The 19,747-nt window shown below is 70.5% G+C and overlaps 1 protein-coding gene across 1 annotated transcript in view; it reads right to left on the bottom strand.

Moving 5' to 3' along the window:
• CDYL (chromodomain Y like) overlaps window positions 1-6,229 on the bottom strand; it is a gene marked incomplete at its 5' end in the record, with an annotated part of 29,864 nt that extends 23,635 nt beyond the window's left edge. The window contains one exon of the mRNA XM_084228278.1: window positions 6,206-6,229. Coding sequence (XP_084084404.1) covers window positions 6,206-6,229 — 24 coding nt within the window. The remainder of the gene's footprint in view (window positions 1-6,205) is intronic.
• Window positions 6,230-19,747: the final 13,518 nt, after the last annotated feature.

Raw genomic sequence — 19,747 nt, 5'->3', positions numbered from 1 at the left:
GGCGGGTCCCGCCCAGGAATGCAAGAAAAACAACAGCCCGTCTCTGTGCTGGCGAGAGCCGGCTGCCTGCACGTCAGTCTCAGCACCCACGACGCGGCGCACCACGGGACAGCTCGACAGGCTGCTGGACGGAGGGCGGACACAGCAGTCTTCCCGCACACCACAGACGCCCAGGACACGCGCCTCGGAGACGCCACAGAAGACGCCAGGGGCCCAGGGGCACGCGGAAGAGGCGCTCAGTGCCGGGGACATGCCAGGGACACGCCGGGGCCACGGGGGGACGGGGCAGAAGCACCAGCCTCGAGTGCTGTGGAGAAGGAGCAGCCCCCGGCGCTGCAGGTCGGGCGGGAGGCTCAGCACCGCGGAGGCTGCCTGGAGGCCCGGCCAGAAACACCCGCACGTCATTCACCGGCATCAGTGAGTGACGGGGCATCCGCCCCCGTGTCCACTGAGCCCACGTGGACACAGCCCAGGGCCTGCCGCGGGCCGGAGCCAGCTGGGCGGCCGCAGCGCCCCGTCGGGCTGGGGGAGGGCGGCCCTGCCCGCGACCGCGGGGACAGGCCCGGGGAGAGGACAGAGGACGTGGCTCAGAGGACGACCAGCGCTGGGTGGCCTCGCTGATGTGGGGGGCGGCCGCCCAGCGCAGGCAGGAGACATCTGGGGCGGGAGTTTCCCCAACGGGCCGCGAGCCGAGCAGAAGCCGCGGCAGCACTAAGGCTCCCTCGGCTCGGTGGCCGCAAAGGTGGCCCCTGGACGGGCCCCGCAGTCCCATGAGGACCAGCGCCGGGGGAGGCCCTTGCTGGGGCCACGCGGGTCCTTCCCTCTTGGACCCGCACCCTCCGCCCTCTGTGGACACACTGCAGGCCAGTGGGCAGCACAGGGGCGGCACCCGCTGGGGCTGCCAGGAGCGCCCGGGGGCAGCGGTCACCCCGAGGAGAGAAATCCTGGGGGAACCGAGTGAGCTGGACCTGACGACCGGGGAGGCAACGGGTTTCTCATGTGCGAAATGGGGGTCCCAGGGAGGGGTCACCCCATGGCCTGCCCAGCCCGACGCTCGCCCCAGCCCCCGCAGCAGCTCCCCAGCGAGTCCCCGCCTAGCCCGACGTGGCCCGAACAGCCGGCCCCACGCGCTCTGCCTCCTGGCGCCGGACACTCCTCTCGGGAGCAGGCTCTTCCGCATCAAGCGCTGGTTCTTAAAAAAAGCCACCAAAGGGCCTCCCCGGGGGTGCAAGGGGTTAAGACGCAGCCTATGAAGCAGTCCACGGCCTCTGCAGCACGAGTTCCATCCCCGGCCGGCCAGGGAGCCACCCACAGGGCGCGGCAGACCCCGCCTGTCTCCCCGCTGCTCCCTCAGCAGTGGATTTCAGTGGACCCACCTGTTGTGCTCCCCGCTGTCTCTGGGGAACCCCCTCACGCCCGCACCTCTGGCCTGTACCCCAGTTCCTGTGTGCATAAATAAATACATCTTTTTTAAAAAGCCACTAAAGACCCGGTCACTGCAGAAACGACGGTCCCTCCTGTCAGCACGTGCCCCGCCCCTGGACCAGAGCAGAGTCCCCTCAGGCTGACGGCCAGGACGGCCAGGCTGCTGGACGTGGAGACAAGAGTGCAGGGACCACCCCCGGCGGCGGCTGTTTCCAGCTGCCCAGCCAGGAAGTGACCAGCGGCCTCTGAGGGACCGGGTCTCCAAGGCGGCTCAGCCGAGGCCATCTTAAGACGCTCCTTCGTGGCTGAGCCGAGAGGCGCCCACAGTCCTGCAGGACATCAGGAAGAGTCCCGTGGCCCCACGGCCAGCGGCCACCTCCCTGCCCACCCGTGTCCATCCTCAAAGGCTACAATAAAAGTGCCGCCTCACGCTGACCTCTGGCTCGAGCGCCCACCTGCAGCTGGGGGGAGACCCGGCGCACTCGGGACACCTGGACAGCAGGAGGCGGGCAGGGGACACCTGCGGAGATCCCAGGTGAGGGAAGACCTCGGGAACTCGGACCTGCCCCAGGGGTGCCCACCGCCGCAGGCATGCAGGGCGGCCGGCAGGAGACAGCAGCGAGGCGGGCAGGATGGGCGTCCTGGCCAGCACCCGCAGCTGCCGCCCTCTCGGCAACAGCATTCGGCAGAGCCCGCGACGGTGGAAACACGACAGAGAGCAAAGCCTCGCAGACGGCCCGGGAGGCGGAAGGGACGGGCCGTGGGGTGTGGACAAAGGGGCAGCTCTGGCTCCCCTGGCTCCGAACACCGAGCAGGGCCCCGGGGGGAGCAGCAGGCGTGCAGCGGCGGCCGTGGGCTTCTCCGAGCCTCGCGCACCCACCAGCAGGGCCCGGCAACAGCCGCCCACGCCGCGCGCATCCAGACCCACACGCGCCGCCGGAGCCCTCTGTCCACTCGTGACACCACGCGCCCCATGGCCACCAGGTTTCTGTGGACACCGGCCAGGAAAAGCAGCCGAGGCTCCAAAGGGCACACGCCGGGAAACACCAGGTCGCCCGCCTGCTGGAATCGGAAGACCCCCCTCCCAGGAAGCGAGGAAAATGCTTGGGCGCCACTGGCGCCCCCGCCCAGGCCAAGGAGTGACCCCACCACAAAGCAAGCCGGGGCGCCGAGGGGCACAGAGCGGGGCCTGGAGGTGGGGTGGGACCCGGGGCGCTCGGAAGCCACAGGTGCCATTTCAGGAATTAGCGACGGACGCCCCTTGCCCAGAAGGTGCCGACTTGCCCAGAAGGCACAGCGAACCACCAGGGCCCGGGAGGGGGTGCGCCTGCGGATGTACCCGCTGGGGGCCCACAACAGGGGAGCCGCCAGCAGCCCAGGGGACCTGCCGCAGATCCACAGACAGCTCAGGCCGCGTTTACCAGCAGAGCCAAAGCCACAGCCTAGGAAACACCCAAGTCACGGAGAAGCCCGGGGACAGCCAGAGCCGCAGCCAGCCAGCCAGCCAGCCGCCCGGGGCGCAGGGGAGGCGACCGCGGGACCGCCAAGGCGCCAAAGGCAACGCCCCAAGAACGTGGCCGGCGTGGACTCAACCCTCGACCTCAAAAGCCAGGCAAAGCACGCGTCCAGGTGACCCGACAGCCCACTCCCCCCAGCAGCCCTCCAGAGGCGGAGGCCAGGCGCCGGCGGGAGGGACCCGGGGGGAGATGGAGGGACGGGTCCAAGAAGCCGCGGGGAGGAGGCGAGGCTGAGCCCGGACCTGCCCGAGGACACGGCCGTGCGGGTCTGTGAGCTCCTGGCTGGACTTCGCGTCCCTGTCACCTCAGACAGCCGCTCGGCGGCGGCAGCGAGGGGCCCGGGCCGGGGAGGGCTCACCGGAGCGCCGAGGACACGGTCTCGGAGCCGTCTCAGCGCAAAGGCCTCGGCCCAGGACGCCGGCCGCCACGGTCCTGCCGCCAAGGGGGCTGGTGAGCGCCTGCACAGCCCCTCAGCCCCGCACCCCCGCCGGGCCCCAGATCGTGGGCCCCGACGCATCTGAGCCGGGGCCAGTGGACAGACAATCTCCCCAGCCAGAGCCGGCCCGGGGGCGGCTCCGTCCACCCCCGACATCTCGGGAAAGCAGCCCCGAGGCCTGCCGCCCTCCACACGGCCCCCACCGTGCGCACGAGCACCGCGGGGAGAGAAGCTGCCCTCGCGGCCGCACCCACACGCGAGGCCAGCCCCGGCCTGCGCGACGGGCCCACGGCAGGGGCTGGTCTGTCCACCCCAGCCCGGGAGCTCTGCCTGCGCGCCTCGAGCCAGGCAGGGCCCACCGCCCGGGCCCCCGTCCTGCCCGCGCTGGGGAGACCCTCACGAGACGCCCCGAATTCGCCCTCGGGCCGGCCTAGGCCTGTGCTAGCAGCCCCGCCGCACCCACAGGCCGCCACAACGCAGTCCTCAGCCCCCCCACGGGCTCCTGCGGGGGCCTGGACGCTCGCGACCGAGAGTCACGACAGCCCAGATCAGGCGCTTCCGGCGGAGAAGCAACTCGAGGCGGATGCAGGGGACGCGGGTGTCAGGCCCAGCGGGGCCAGAACGGCTCTCGGGCCAGCAGCAGCCGAGGTCGGGCTGTGGCTGGGAGGAGCCGGCGGCGGCTCCCGGCGCTGGGTGAAGGCGGCTGATTCCTGGGACCCCAGGCACCTGCCGACCCCCACAACCAAGCGCAGGGACCTGGCGACCTCCCCGGTCCCCACCTCTGGCCCGAGCTTTCCCCTCAAGCGCCGCCCCACACGGCTGGCTGCCGGCTCGGGGGGGACACTGACCCCCACACGGGGGCCACACCGACAGGAGCGGAGCTCGCCCCACTTCCCGCCAACCAACCCACCGGACGCACAAGTGCAGAGTCGACCGTCTCTCGGGGAGCCACGGCCAGGCCGGAGGTCAGGATGCTCCAGTCACGGGGGCCTCCCGCTCCATCCCAGGGGAACAAGGCCCCGGCACGCGGCCGTCTGCAGCGAGGCCAGGGCGTCCGGCCTCAAGCTTTCTCGGGCACGGAACCGCGTCGCCTGAACACCAGGAGGGGCGGACGGGGCTCCCGTGCGCCGGGACCCCGAGCCTCGGCGTCTCAGCCAGCGTGGACGGCTCTACCAGCCGACGCCACCCGGGCCTCGAAGCCCCTCCTGTCACCCCAATGCGCCGATGAGGGGCAGAGAGCAGCCCCGCCAGGTCTTGGACCCGCAGCCGCACCCCTGAGGCGCCAACCTCCGCGCCAGAGCTGACCCCCGGCCAGACCCGGCCACCTGGACTCAGCGGACAGGCCGGGCAGGGGCGCGGGGCGGTGCCTGCCGGCGCGTGTGACGAGAGGGCGCGTGTCCGCCGCGAGGAGGCCACACGGATCCACGTCTGCCTCCCAGCGACGTTTCCTCGGCACAGGCCCGTCCTCCCGTCCGGGGCCCACGCGCGGTGGGGAAGACAGTGGCCGCTCGGCCAAGGTGTCCACAGTCTGCTCCTGGTGGGGGGCGCCGCCCCAGCCCCCCAGGGGGCGCCGGCCTTTCTGGGAACGTGATGGGGTTCTCCATCAAGGTCAAGCCAACGCTGTGCTCCCCCATCCTCGGCGCTGGGGTCACCCCAGCCGCCCACTACGACCATCCCACTCGCCCAGGCTGGGCCCGGGCGGGAACCCCGGGCCCCACGCTCCCCGAGGCTGCTGGAGGCCGAGGGTGGAGCCCGGCAAGGGCCCAGCTGCCACCTGCCCGCCCGGGCTGCCTCGCCTTGCAAGAAACAGCCGCGCCCACCTGGGGCGACCAGCACCCCACAGAGGCGACGGCCCCGCCAGGCTGAGGGCTGGGGTGCTGCGGCCGGGCAGACGGCCCCTCCGGAGGCCCCGCGGCACCGGGGTCGGGCACAGCCTCTGGGGTTCTGCCCGAGCCAGGCTCTCCCCGGAGCCAGGAGCTCCCCAGCACCCCGGTTTCGCTCCCAGCGGTCGCATCCCCGAGACACCGGCCTCGCCCCTCAGCAGCTGCTCCCCAAACTCAGGAAGCACAGCAAGCACGAGGCCGCCCGACACCCCCTCAGCACCCCCTCAGCGCGCCGCCTTTCGGGGGGCCGGCACAGAGCTGACCTCGCAGGGCCCGGGCGTGGGGCCGGCGGGGCTCGGGGGGGCGCGCGGGGGGACACGCGGTGCCCGCGCTGCCCCGGGAGCGGCCGCCCCACGAGCCCCCCCCCCCCGCCGGCGCCGCACCCCGCACGGGAGGCCCCGCGGCGCAGGGTCGCGACCCGCCAGGGGCCCGGGCGCCGGGGGCCGCCGTCCCGGTGCGCGAGGCCCCGGCCGGCCCCGCGCGGCCCTCGGCGCCCCGGGAGCCCCGGGAGCCCCTCGCCTGGGCGGCGGCCCGGCCCTGGGGCGCGACAGTCCGGGTCCGCGGCGGCTCCGGGGCAGCGAAGTTGCCGGCGGGCCGGGGCCGCGCGCTCTGGGGTCCGGCGCGGCGCCCCGACCTGTCAGCGCGGCGGGGCCCCCCCCCCCAGGAAGTCAACTTCGCCGCGCGCCGAAGTTCCCGGGGCCGCGCCGCGCGGGCGCCGGGCGGGGGAGGCGGAGGCGCCGCCCGCGCCGCGCCCCGGGGTCCCGCGCCCGCGGCCCGCGAACGGGGGCGTCGGGGCGCCCGGCCGGCGCGGGGGCCGCGGGGCGCGGGGGCCTCGGGGCGCGGGGCGCGCGCCCTCCCCGGCGCCGGCCGCCCCCCCGCGCCGCGGACCCGGCCCGCCCGCCGCCCGCCCGCCCGCCGGGGCCGTGGGTCGGGGGGGCCGGTACCTCGTACAGCTCCTCGGCGGCCATGGCGCGGGGCGCGGGGCGCGGGGCGCGGGGCGCGGGGCGCGGGGCGCGGGGCGCGGGGCGCGGGCGCGCGGGCGGCCGCACTTTGTTCGGGGTCCCGGCCGGGCCTGGCCCTGCCCGCCGCGCCGCGGGCGGCGGCTGGGGGCGGCGGCGGCGGCCCCGCGCCCGCGCCCCTGGCGGCCGGGCCGGCGCGGGGCGGCGGGCGGGGCGGCTCGGGCGCGCCGCCGCCGGGCGGGGGGCGGGAGCGGTCGGGCGGCGGCTCCCCGGTCCGGGCCGCGCTTCCTACTTGGCGGCGCCGGCCCCGCCGACTGCGCATGCCCCGCGCGCGCCGCCCGCGCCGGGTTTTCGGGCCGCCCGGGGGGCGGGGCCGCGGCAGGAAGGGGCGGAGCCGCGGCGGGCGGGGCGGGCGGGGCGGGCGGGGCGGGCGCCGAGGCCGGCGCCGCCCGACGGCCCCGCGCCCCCCGCCCCGGCGCCGCGCGGGGCCGCCCGCCGCCCCCCGCGCCCCGGCCCGAGGGCGGCCGCGGCGAGGGGCGGCCGGGGCCGGCGGCGGGGGGCCCGGGGCCGAGGGCCGCAGCCGTCCGGGGCTCCCGGGCGCGGGGCGCGGCGCCCCTCGGCGGGCCCGGGGTCGGCTCGGCGCCCCGGGAGGACGCGCCCCGCACGGCTGCCGCAGCCCGGGCGCCGCCCTCCCGAGGGGCCCGGCCTCCCCGGCCTGCCCGCCGACGGCGCCCCCGGGACGGCGCCCCGCGCCCCGCGCCCCGCGCCCCGCGCCCGGCCTCCCGCTGCGGCTCCCCCGAGCGCGGGGCCCGCCGCGTCCCAGGGCGCGGCCCGCGGACCTCGCGGCGCCGGCCAGGCCCGCCCGGCCCCTCGCCCGAACCCGGCCCCGCGTCCCGCCCGGCCGGCGGCTCGAGTCTCCCCGGAGAGCCCCGGCGGCCCCCGCCCCCCCCCTCCCGCGTTCCCGCTCGCCCGGGGGCTCCGGCTCGGCCCCCGCCGCCCCGCGCTGCGCCCACGCGGCGCGCCTCGGCCACGAGCGGGAGCCCGGGGTCCCCGGGGGCGCCCACGCGGACGGCACCGCCACGCGCTTTCGCAAGACTCCCCCCTCCACGACAGCCCCCCTCGCCGCCAGCCCGAGGTCCCCAAGTTCTGCCCCTCCCCCGTCCCCGCAGGCTCGGCCGGCGCTCCCCACACCGGGGTCTCCCCACACCGGACGCTCCCCACACCGGGGTCTCCCCACACCGGACGCTCCCCACACCGGACGCTCCCCACACCGGGGTCTCCCCACACCGGGGTCTCCCCACACCGGGGTCTCCCCACACGGGGGTCTCCCCACACCGGGGTCTCCCCACACGGGGGTCTCCCCACACCGGGGTCTCCCCACACCGGGGTCTCCCCACACCGGGGTCTCCCCACACCGGGCGCTCCCCACACCGGGGTCTCCCCACACCGGGCGCCCCCCACACCGGGGTCTCCCCACACCGGGGTCTCCCCACACCGCTCCCCACACCGGGGTCTCCCCACACCGGGCGCTCCCCACACCGGGGTCTCCCCACACCGGGCGCTCCCCACACCGGGGTCTCCCCACACCCGGCGCTCCCCACACCGGGCGCTCCCCACACCGGGGTCTCCCCACACCGGGGTCTCCCCACACGGGGGTCTCCCCACACCGGGGTCTCCCCACACCGGGCGCTCCCCACACCGGGGTCTCCCCACACCCGGCGCTCCCCACACCGGGCGCTCCCCACACCGGGGTCTCCCCACACCGGGGTCTCCCCACACGGGGGTCTCCCCACACCGGGGTCTCCCCACACGGGGGTCTCCCCACACCGGGCGCTCCCCACACCGGGGTCTCCCCACACCGGGGTCTCCCCACACCGGGGTCTCCCCACACCGGGCGCTCCCCACACCGGGCGCTCCCCACACCGGGGTCTCCCCACACCGGGCGCCCCCCACACCGGGGTCTCCCCACACCGGACGCTCCCCACACCGGACGCTCCCCACACCGGACGCTTCCCACACCGGGGTCTCCCCACACCGGACGCTCCCCACACCGGGGTCTCCCCACACCGGGGTCTCCCCACACCGGGCGCTCCCCACACCGGGGTCTCCCCACACCGGGGTCTCCCCACACGGGGGTCTCCCCACACCGGGGTCTCCCCACACCGGGGTCTCCCCACACCGGGGTCTCCCCACACGGGGGTCTCCCCACACCGGGCGCTCCCCACACCGGGGTCTCCCCACACCGGGGTCTCCCCACACCGGGCGCTCCCCACACCGGGGTCTCCCCACACCGGGCGCCCCCCACACCGGGGTCTCCCCACACCGGGGTCTCCCCACACCGCTCCCCACACCGGGGTCTCCCCACACCGGGCGCTCCCCACACCGGGGTCTCCCCACACCGGGCGCTCCCCACACCGGGGTCTCCCCACACCCGGCGCTCCCCACACCGGGGTCTCCCCACACCGGGGTCTCCCCACACCGGGCGCTCCCCACACCGGGGTCTCCCCACACCGGGGTCTCCCCACACCCGGCGCTCCCCACACCGGGGTCTCCCCACACCGGGGTCTCCCCACACCGGGGTCTCCCCACACCGGGGTCTCCCCACACCGGGCGCTCCCCACACCGGGGTCTCCCCACACCGGGCGCTCCCCACACCGGGCGCTCCCCACACCGGGCGCTCCCCACACCCGCGCGCGGGGGGCAGGCGGGGCGGGGGCCGGGGCCGGGGCGGCAGCGCAGGTCGTGCCGGGAACCAGGGTCCCTCCTCGCGACCGCGCGGGCTCCCCCACAGCGGCGGGGCCGGCACCCCCCACGGCGCGCCTGACTCGCCGCGCCCAGGGCAGGGCAGGGCCGCCCCGTGACGGGACCCGGTGGGAGCCACGGCCGCGTCCCCGGGTGCCCGGGGAGGGGGCGCAGCCCGGAGGCGGCCCCAGCCGGCCCGTGCGCGGGGTCTTCCCCGACTGCTCCGCGCGGGCGGCCCGCGCCCCCCACTCCCGCCGTGGCCAGGGCGGGCGCCCCGGCCCCCCACTGCCCCGTCCCCGCCCGGGGCGCCCCGGCCGCTGCAGCCGCGCGCCCCCCCTCCCGCGCCGGCCGCTCCCACGCGTGAGCCTGCGGGGGGCTCCCCTTCAGGGGCCCCTGCAGCTGCGGGGGTCCCACGACCCCGTGTGTGCGTGGGACGGCGAGGGGGGCCCGGCCCGAAACACCCGCGGACTCGCCTCCAGGGGCCCAAACACGCGCAGCGCCCCCGCCCCCCCCACTCCCCGCGCCCCCAGCCCCCCCCCCCCACTCCCCGCGCCGGGCGCTCTTACCGCGGGCCCGGCTCACGCCGCCTGCGGGCGCCTCGGGACCGGCGGGGCGCGGCCGCTGCTGCCCGCCGCGGGGCTCCGGGGGCCGGGACGCGCGGCCATGGCCCCGCCGGGCGGGGCGAGGGCCTCAAAGGGCCTCAAAGTGGGGGCTCCCTGTCCCGCTCGGGGGCTCCAGGCTCCTTTCCCCGAACCTGCTCCTTTTCCCCAGAACCTGCTCCTTTCCCCGAACCTGCTCCTTTTCTCCCAGAACCTGCTCCTTCCCCCAGAATCTGCTCCTTCCCCCCCAATCTGCTCCTTTCTCCCCAGAATCTACTTCTTTCTCCCCAGAATCTGCTCCTTTCTCCCCAGAATCTACTTCTTTCTCCCCAGAATCTGCTCCTTTCTCCCCAAAATCTGCTCTTTCCCCCAGAATCTGCTCCTTTCTCCCCGGAATCTGCTCCTTTCTCCCCAGAATCTGCTTCTTTCTCCCCAGAATCTGCTCCTTTCTCCCCAGAATCTGCTCCTTTCTCCCCAGAATCTGCCTCTTTCTCCCCAGAATCTGCTCCTTTCTCCCCAGAATCTGCTCCTTTCTCCCCAGAATCTGCTCTTTTCTCCCCAGAGTCTGCCTCTTTCTCCCCAGAATCTGCTCCTTTCTCCCCAGAACCTGCTCTTTTCACCCCAGAATCTGCCTCTTTCTCCCCAGAATCTGCTCCTTTCTCCCCAGAATCTGCCTCTTTCTCCCCAGAATCTGCCTCTTTCTCCCCAGAATCTGCTCCTTTCTCCCCAGAATCTGCCTCTTTCTCCCCAGAATCTGCCTCTTTCTCCCAGAATCTGCCCCTTTCTCCCCAGAATCTGCCCCTTTCTCCCCAGAATCTGCCCCTTTCTCCCCAGAATCTGCTCCTTTCTCCCCAGAATCTGCCCCTTTCTCCCCAGAATCTGCATGGCATCTGCATCTGAATCCCAGGCTGGCCTGCGGAGCGGGGGTGGGGCTGGGGAGACAAAAGCTCCAAATGCGGGGACTTGAGCTCTTCCCCCAAAGGTATTTCAGGGCTGGGGGGAGCAGTGGTGAGGGCTCCTTCCTGACTCTGCACCCCCAAAGGCATAATCCCTCCGGGTCACCGCCCCCAGCGGAACGGCGGCACTTGACGAAGGAGTGGCCCGGCGTGTGGGGTGAGCGCGGGCGCCCGAGGGTCTCCCTCTGTGGCCGCGTCCACGCTGCCCCACGGCGCCCTCGCCGCCCGCCCAGAGGGGGCGAGGACAGCGCGAGGCTGAGCAGCCGGGAGAGACAGACCCGCGGCTGCCCCTGGAGGCGTCCACTGGACACCGCCCCCCCCCCCCGTTTTCTCCCCCTGGTAACCCCGATTCCTGCCTCCAGGGGCTGCTTCCTGTCCAGGCAGTTTCCCCGTCACCTGCCGCCCCCGCCCCCGCCCGGCCCTGTCCTTGGGCTGCTGCCTCATCCGGCCTGCAGCCTGCGGCTTCCTGACCACGCTACCGTCTCTTCAGGCTCTCCGATGTCCGTCCCGGGACGCCCCCTCTGAGGCCCCCTCTCCTCTGGGGCCGAGGCGCCACCGCTGCCCGGTCCGCTTACGAGGAAGGCCACTCTCGCTCCACGGGAGTGAGGGCCCCACAGCCCCTTCCCTCAGCCGGGGCCGCGGCCCGGGCCTGCCGAGCATGGTGCGCCCGCGCTGCTGAAGCCGCCCATGGAGAGCGCGTCCACACCCACCTTCTGGAAGCAGAAGATAAGCAATCGCCACACGGGGAACCCTGGGCGCGTGGTGGCTCTGCCCGCCGGACACCAGCCTGGTGCCCGGCTCAGCCGAATCCCCAAACCCCAGAATCCCAGTGACGGGCCGTGGGGTCGGAGACTGTGCGGCAGCCCCCGCCTCGGGCCTCTGCAGAGACACAGGTCACCCTGAGGGAGAGTGGGGGGGAGCGTCTGGCCAGGAAGCAAGTGGGAACACCAGCCCCCCAAACAGTGGGCGCTGGGCCGGCCAGGACCAGGGGGGAGGGGCTCAGCGTGAAGCTGGGATCCGTGGACTTTAAGGTGGGGTGGAGGTGGCGGCGATAAGCCCGACAAGTGGGTCTCCCTGGCGGTGCAGGGCCGGTCAGTGCTGCCAAGCTACCTGCGCGGCAGGCCCCTCCCGTCTCCCCGCTGTCCCCTCAGCCGTGGGTTTCAGTGGATCCGCCTGTTCTGCTCCCCGCTCTGTCTCTGGTGGGTCCTCTCACCCCACACACACACCTCCGGGCTGCACCCCAGTTCTTGTGTGCATAGATAAATAAAATTAAAAAAACAAAAACAGAAACAGGACGCACTGACTGTACGCTGGCAACTGTGAAAAGCACTAACCTCTTGCATTCCAGCAGCATCATTAAAATCCCTAACATGGACCAGGAGCCGTGGTGCTAATCTATGCGTCGCCTCATACAGTGCCTTTTGTAGCAAACTCCACGGGCATCTCCGTGCCTAGTAAGTGGGGAGCCCGTGTTTGTATCCTAGCCCGGGTCACCCCAGGGTCTGAGCCTTTAAGTCACAGTCATTCAACAAACATCTGCTGCCCGCGCGCCGTACCACCATACCAGGCCCCTGACCCGCACCCATGCAGTGTCACAGTCCTGCCACGTGGGGCAGCGGGAGCCTGGAGGGGACGGTCCACCCCAAGTCACCAGGGAAAGCCTCAGCTAGAAATCAAGGGCAGTGGCAGGACACGGAGCCCGCGGACATGGTGTGGGTGCGGCCACCGCTTCCGCAGAGACGCCGCCCAGCGCCCCGTGGGCACTGCCACCCACTTAGCCACCCGCAGGGAGAGCGGATTCCTGGTAAATTATTTTCAAATAATTTGACACCTGGAAAACCAGCATCTAGGTGGTCACCGTGGGGAAGAGGACACTTTGGCCTCTGTGCAGTTGCTTTACGAGTTAGCATGTCTTAAACACGAGATACTAGCTCTTCAAAGGACAGCAAGGCGAATACAAGCACATGTGTGCCTGCTGCCCACTTCAGAGTTATGTCCACGGTCACCAAGGATTTACTGATGTATCCAAGAGCTGGGGTGCGGCCAGAGGTGTGGGGGTGAGAGGACGCCCCAGAGACAGGGCAGGGAGCAGAACAGGTGGACCCACTGAAACCCACTGCTGAGGGGAGCAGCGGGGAGACAGGCGGGGTCTGCTGCGCCCTGTGGGTAGCTCCCTGGCCGGCCGGGGATCGAACTCGTGCTGCAGAAGCTGCGGACAGCTCCATAGCCCGGGACATGGGCTTAGCCCCTGCGCCGCCAGGGAGGCCCTTATGAACATTCTAGTCACAGATTTAGATTTACAGAAAGCTTGTAGAGACGGTCCACAGGTTTCTCTCATTCCCACGGCCCTGCCCCAGGCTCCACCCGACAGGGGGACGGCGTATCTGCCACAGCGACTGAGCCAATGTTGACTCACGTTTAGCCCAAGTCCTCACTTTGATCCGATTTTCTGCGTGTTTGCCCGACACTCCTCTGTCCCAGCAGCGCCCCCGGGACCCGGCGCTGGCTCAGGGCCCGCGTCCCCGCGGCCACGCTCGGCTGCCACGGGACCGGGCGCCTCTGTTCCCCATGAGCCGGGCCGTGCGGTGTTTGGTGGACTGTCCCTCACCTGGGGTTGGTGTGACGGCGAGGTGAAGCGGGGGAGGCCACGGGGACGGCACGTCTCTGTCATCGCAGCCCACCCGACCCGCGCAGCCGAGCCGCCCCCCTCCTCCTCCACTGGCGAATTGACTGAATGTCTCTTCTCACCGCCGGGAGCCGGGAGCCGTGCCCCACACGGTGGGTGACTGTCCCTAACTCTTTCCTCTGTCGCTCGGCTAGTCCCAGCTTTGGCCACCGAGAGCTCCCTCCTCCGCCCTCTGACACACTCTGCTTTTTTAGGGCGTGCGGGTTTGAGCACTTCTCTCTCGGACGTTACCAAACGCCACCGTCGCCTTGTGCATTTTCTGGCCGCTTCTAGAACCAGCCATCTCTCAAGGGAGCTCTGGTTCCTTTTAATGGAAAAATCATGTTAAAAAAAGCAAGAGGTGGGGCCTCCCTGGTGGCGCAAGGGGTTAAGACACAACCCATGAAACTATCCGCCGCCACTGGAGCATGAGTTCGAGCCCCGCCAGGGAGCTACCCACAGGGCGCAGCAGACCCCTCCTGACTCGCCCGCTGCTCCCCTCAGCAGTGGATTTCAGGGGATCCTCCTGTTCTGCTCCCCGCTCTGTCTCTGAACCCTCTCACCCCGCACCTCTGGCCTGTGCCCCGGCTCTCCTTTGCAGCAGGAGGTGGAGCTGGTTGCTCACTGCTCCCGAGACTTTAGCTTTTGATCAGGCGGTGCTCGACCTCCCGAGCTAGAGCCTGTGGGGTGATGGCAGAGATGGCCCGGGTGGGGAAGGACCTGTGCAGAGGCCGCATGTTGGAGGAACACAGTTCCCGGAATCTGGAAACAGCTGGAGAGGCTGGAACACGGAGCAGGAAAGGGACATCAGGTGGGATTAAGAGGCAGGTGAGTCTCGACAATGTGCCGGGTCCCTCGCGCGATCATCTGGAGTATTTTCTGAAAGCTCGGCTCTGTGGAGCGCGGGAGGCTGGGGCACGGCCCTGGGGAACCGCGCGGCCACGTCACCTTGGATGCTTTTTTTAAAAAGGTCCGGAGTTATTTCAAGTTTCGCGGAGCCCAGGCAGGCATCCAGCACGGCCGCCCCGCCGGGACCCCCAGCGGCGTCTTGGTTTCCAAGGTGAGGGGCAAGCGGTCCCTGTGAGGAATGCCATCTGCTCAACAGTCTGAGCCAGTCAGGTTTAATCAGATCCAGGAAGTTCCTTTCTAGTTCTCGCTTTCTCAAGCTTTCTACGAGGGCCCGAATGGATGTTGAATCTTACCATCTACCTAAACGGACGTGTGATTTTATTCCTTTGTTTGTGAACATGTCAACCCATGTTACTTTTCTAATGTGACGCCACCTTCTTTTTCTGGTAGAAACCAACTTTGGTTTCGATGCATTATCCTTTCATAAATTGCTAAATTGTTTACAGTGAAAACGTGTTCGGGATTTTGAATCCACAGTCGTGGGAAAAATTGGCCGGAAAATTTGTGATCAGGGCTAAGCATGTCTCATCAGAAGAGCTGCCACAGGCTCCCTTGTTCCCAGCTTTCATTTTCTGTGTGAATACCTTTGTTTCTTCGTTTTATTTATTGATTTATTTATTTATGTGCATACAAGAACTGGGGTGCAGTCCAGTGGTTTGGGGGTGAGAGGATTCACCAGAGCCAGAGCGGGGACCAGAACAGGCAGACTGACTGAAATCCACTGCTGAGGGGAGCAGCGGGGAGACAGGAGGGGTCCGCCGCGCCCTGTGGGCAGCTCCCTGGCCAGGGATCGAATTCTGGCCATTGCAGTGACAGCCTGAGACTTAACCCCTAGGCCACCAGGGAGGCCCCTAATTTTTTTGTTGTGGTGGTTATTTGATTTCCAACTTAATGGTATTACAGTCAAAGAACATAATCAAGTTTTAATCCTTTGAAATTTGTTGAGACTTATTTTATGTCTCAAACATGCTCAGATTTTGTAAACATGCTGGTGCTTCATAAATAAGCATGGCACTTCAAGAGGCAGTGCATTGCACAGTTGTTGCTTGCAGTGCTTCTATATGTAACAGGTACATTATACACTGATTTTTTTAAGATTTGTTTATTCATGCACACAAGAACTGGGGTACAGGCCAGAGGTGTGGGGGGTGAGAGGATTCACCAGAGGCAGAGTGGGGAGGAGAATAGGCAGACTGATGAAATCCACTGCTGAGGGGAGCAGCAGGGAGGCAAGAGAGGTCTGCTGCGCCCTGTGAGTTGCTCCCTGGTTGTGATCGAACTCCTGCTGCAGGGGCTGCTGATAGGTTCCTAGCACTGAGACTGACCCCTGTGCGCCCAGGGAGGCCCTGCTTCCTCTCTTTATGCCCACACAGGGGTGAAGTCCTACCTTGTCTTTCTCTGCCTGTCTTAGGTCACTGAACACACAATTCCCTATAGGCCCATCCTATAGGGCTAGAGGATGAAATGGCAGGATTTCATCTTTTCTTTTTTCAGGGCTGAGTAATATTCCACTGCCTCTATTTACCACACCTTCTTTACCCGTTTGTCAGCTGGGGGCCCTTAGGTTGTTTCTGTTCTTCTTCCCTCTCACATTGCACTGATTTGCCCCTGTTCTACCGCACCACAGAATTTGGGGTGTGCAGCCCCCACCTCCACATGCATATGCTTCACTCACCCCCCACCAGCCCAGGTGCTCCTGGACAGATGCCGGGAGAAGCTGTGTGTCCAGTTAAAGCAGTGCACCAGCCACGTCCTGAGACAAGACAGAGCCTCGAGACGGGGCTCGGCCTGAGGCCATGTGTGTGCCAGACAGCCCAGCGTCTGCAGGCTCGGCCACGGCACACAGGCTGGCTGTTTAGGTCTCGTCTTGAGAGCACACGAGGCTGGAGCCCACGTGCATCTCACCGAGCCCTGGGGGCGCCCGGGGGCCACGTGACGGTGGTGGTGGCACCTACCTGGCTGACTTCGACGGCAGGAGGCTTCCATTCCTCCAGAACTTTGCAGGGCAGATCCTGCTCAGGGAAAGGCACGCTGCTGCTCAGGCCCTGGGGAGGGAGGGGCAGCCGTGAGTCAGCGGGCGTCCACACCTGAGTGGGGGCGCCCAGCTGGACAGGCAGGTGTGGGCTCCTCACCCTGAGCCTGCGGGTGGCCTGTGCGTGTGTGTCGAGGTGTGTGTGGATGCATGTGTGTGTGTGTGTGTGTGTGCACAGTTGGGGGACAGACCAGGGGCAGCGGCAGGGTGCTGGGGGCATCTGTGTTTGGAGCCGAGGGCCTCCCAGGGCTGTCCCGGCCACTCTGCAGTCCGAGTTCATGGCTGGCAGCTGCCCTGGTCTGAAGCCGAAGACAGTGACCTTGGCTTCACTGAATGGACCTGGCGCCGGGCACGGCCGGGCCAAATACAGGGGCCCAGGGTCAGGTGGAGCCTGCATGGGTCTGTGCCAGGTGAGCGGGACGGCGTGAGACGGTCCCGGGCTGTGGGCGTGCGCCAGGCTGGCTCTGGATGGCAGAAAGCCATGCCCTCCGGCTCGCCCTGTCCTGGGCGGGCAGAAACGCGGGCCGGGAGGGCCCAGGATGTGTCTTGAAGGGTCAGGGTTGCCGGGCGCGGTGCAGCCGGAGCTGTGGACGCCACGGCCAGAGGCCTGCGGGGCTCCTGGACAAGTGCGGTGCCTGGACGCCCCGCTCCGGGGCAGGAAGTGCCCGGGAGGCCCCGGAGGCCATGGACACCCTCCTTTCCAGGCCTCTGCCCAGCACCCCCTGCGCAGCTCCCCGGGCCTCCCCCGCATGGGCGCAGCTCAGGAGTCCGGAGCCCGGAGCGGGGGAGGAAGCTGCGGGGAGCGCGGAGGACGCTGGGCTCGCGCGCTGGACACAGAGGCCAGTGCCTCGGGACGGCCGGGCGGTCGGGGTGGCCAGTCACCCCCGGCCTCCTCTCGCGGGTGCGGCCGACACCAGAAAGCAGCCGCGGCGTGTGCTCTGCCACCCCCGCCGGGAGGGAGGCTCGCTGCAGCGGGAGCCCACCCCGCCCGCCCTGGCTCCCTCCGCCGTCCCTGCTGGCCGCGCCCGCGACCCCGGGCTGAGGGGGGCGTCCGCTGCCGAGGCCCGCGGCCCCTTGACCTTCACCGCCGGCCCAGACGCCAGGGGTCCCCGCCTGCCCTGTGACACTCTCGCTGGCCCTGCGGGGGGCTTTCGGGGCCCGCAGACCCCGCGTTTTGTTGGGGACCCTCCCACCCGGGCAGCCGGGAGAGCAGGAGCCGCTTCTGCCAACTCACCCCCCCCCGCCCCATGGGGGGCTGGGCCTCAGCTGGGAGCGGGGAGCAGGAGGATGGGGGGCAGGAGCCCCAGACTTTGAAAAAAGCAAAGGACACGGCAAGAGGCAGCGTGGCCCCTGCCTCCTCCCGAGGCGTGGACGGGGGCGCGTGGGGGGGAAGGGGCGGTGCATGAGGCACAGCCGCCCGGGGGTGTCCCGGACACCGTCCAGACCAGCAGAGGCCCCCCAGGGCGGCTTACCATGGCTGCTCCTGGGGGCCCCGCCGGGCAGCGCGCTGGCTCTCGGCTCGGGTGCCCCGGCCGGGCTGCTCCGCCAGGGCCTCGGGGCCACGCGCGGCCGCGTCTCCCGTCACCACCTGCAGCCGCGGGAGAGGGCGGCGGTCAGCGGGAGCCGCGAGCGAGGCGTGGCCGGGCCCCTGCTCTGGCCGGCAGCCGCCTCAGGCCAGAGGGCGGCAGAGGCCCGACGCGGTCCCGGGAGCCGGTGGCCCTTCGCGGGGCCGCCTCTGGGGAGGCCCACGGCCCCTCAGCGCTTGGCAGGGCGGGGGCACCTTCCCGCAAGCACCGGGGGGCCGGTGCGGGTGGAACGTGGGCACAGCGTGGCTCCTTCTTCCCTGCGGCCAGATGGGGTCCTGCAGGCTGACCTCACGCTGGCAGCCCACTCGGGCGGCCTCTCTGGATCCTCGCGGGATGCCGGCTCCGGGGGCTCCAGTGTGAGGTGAGGGGTCACCCCCGCTGTGGGGGGCTCTCCTGTGCTCTGTGCCTCAGGGGTCCCGACACCCACAGGGAGTCCTGACCCCACCCTGGGACACTGGGCTTGGGCAGCTGCCCGGCCTGAGGGCGGAAGGAGCGAGTCAGCGACAGACACTTTGAGGCTCTGTCCGAGCAAGCGGCCCTCGGCGAGCAGCTCAGCAGCAGCCCCGCCGCCCGCGCCCCGTGGGGCCACCACGCCTGCCCCTAGCCAGGCCGGGCTCGGTCTGTGGGCGGCTCCTCTGATGAGTCCCAGGGCCCGCGGGGCACGGCCCCTGGAGTCATGCCACGCAGGCAGGGCCCCCACACCCTGAGCGGGCAGCCTGGGGCGTCGCGGACCTGGGGCGGGATCCAGGTGGTCCTCGCTTTCCGGCTGCAAAGGGACTTGAAGCCCGGAGGGCCCCGGGCCCAGGGCAGGGGCCTGCCCACGACGGGCGTGGTGTGGGAGCTGCGGGGTCCCGGGGCTGGGGCGTCGGGGTGCTCGTCTCTGCTCTCATCCAGGCTCCCACGAGCCGAGTCCTTTAAGCCACGATGGTCCTGGTCGGCAGACCCGCCACCCTGAGGGCTGGCCGTGGACGGCAGGCGCAGCACACGCGGGGATGGCCAGCGCGGCCTGGAGGACCTGCCTCGGCAGCTTGTCCTGCAGCTGGCCCGGGAGGGGCCCTGCCTGCCCCCGGCCCCCGTGTCCGGGCCCTGCTGGGCTCCTGCTGTGGGCCCGGCCTCCGCCGCTCTGGCCTCCCACCCCCGGGTCTCCGCCATCATCTCCTCCTTCCTGGGGACCCTGGCCCGCCCGGCCCGGGAGAAGCCCAGGGCAGCCGCTGGCTTGTCTAGCCCACGAGTGGGACTCACTTGACACCAGTCAGACATGGCGGGAGAGTCCGTGCAGAGAGGGGAGACCTCGGCTCTCCCGGAGGAGGAGGCTGAGAACGGGCATGGCGGCCCACAGTGGGCCAGGCGGCCCTGGGGCCTCGGGAATGGGACCCGGGTCCTTGCTGCCCCAGCGTCCGCCGGTGAGGCCGCAGAGAGGGGCCGGGCCCCAGGAAGGCCCGGCCAGAGTCCGGCCCGCACCCTCAGGTCCACGCCAGAACTGCGGGCAGCAGGGCCTGCGCTCCCAGCCCGTGGGGTCCGAGCGGCAGCTGGGGCGCGAGGACAGGGGCTGTCCGGTTCACACCATCGCTTAGAACTGGGCTCAGCGGCATCGGACACGCCCCGGCTTCGCGTGAACGTTTGCGTGGCTGGAGGAGGGGGTGCGGCTCCCGCCAGAGCCAGAGATGCCGAGAGGCAAGGGGAGTGACGTCTCCGCGGCATTTGCAATTGCTCTTTGGCCCCCAAGCCCAGGTGGCCGCGCCCTGGCTGTCTCGCCTTCTCCTCTCCAGCCCAGGCCCCCAGCGCCGCCCCCGTCCCGACACCGCGGCTGACAGCAACAGGCTGCTCCCCTGGCCCGGTGGGGGAACCCGAGGGCCTCGGCTCACCCCCACCTGTCTCCCAGCTGCTGGGCCGCGGAGACACGGGACCTCTGCGAACAGGCGCCTTTGTCCAAAAGCCGCGCTGCAGAAGACGCGGTCGCCCGCGTGGCCGAAGGGAGCGGCCAGGCCAGGCCAGCGAGTGCCGTCTCCACCCAGGAGGGCAGCACAGCCCCCGCGAT

Source organism: Talpa europaea (genome assembly GCF_964194135.1).
Source record: "Talpa europaea genome assembly, chromosome: 2".
Classification (NCBI taxonomy): Eukaryota; Metazoa; Chordata; class Mammalia; order Eulipotyphla; family Talpidae; genus Talpa; species Talpa europaea.
This window is presented reverse-complemented; position numbering and strand designations above follow the sequence as displayed.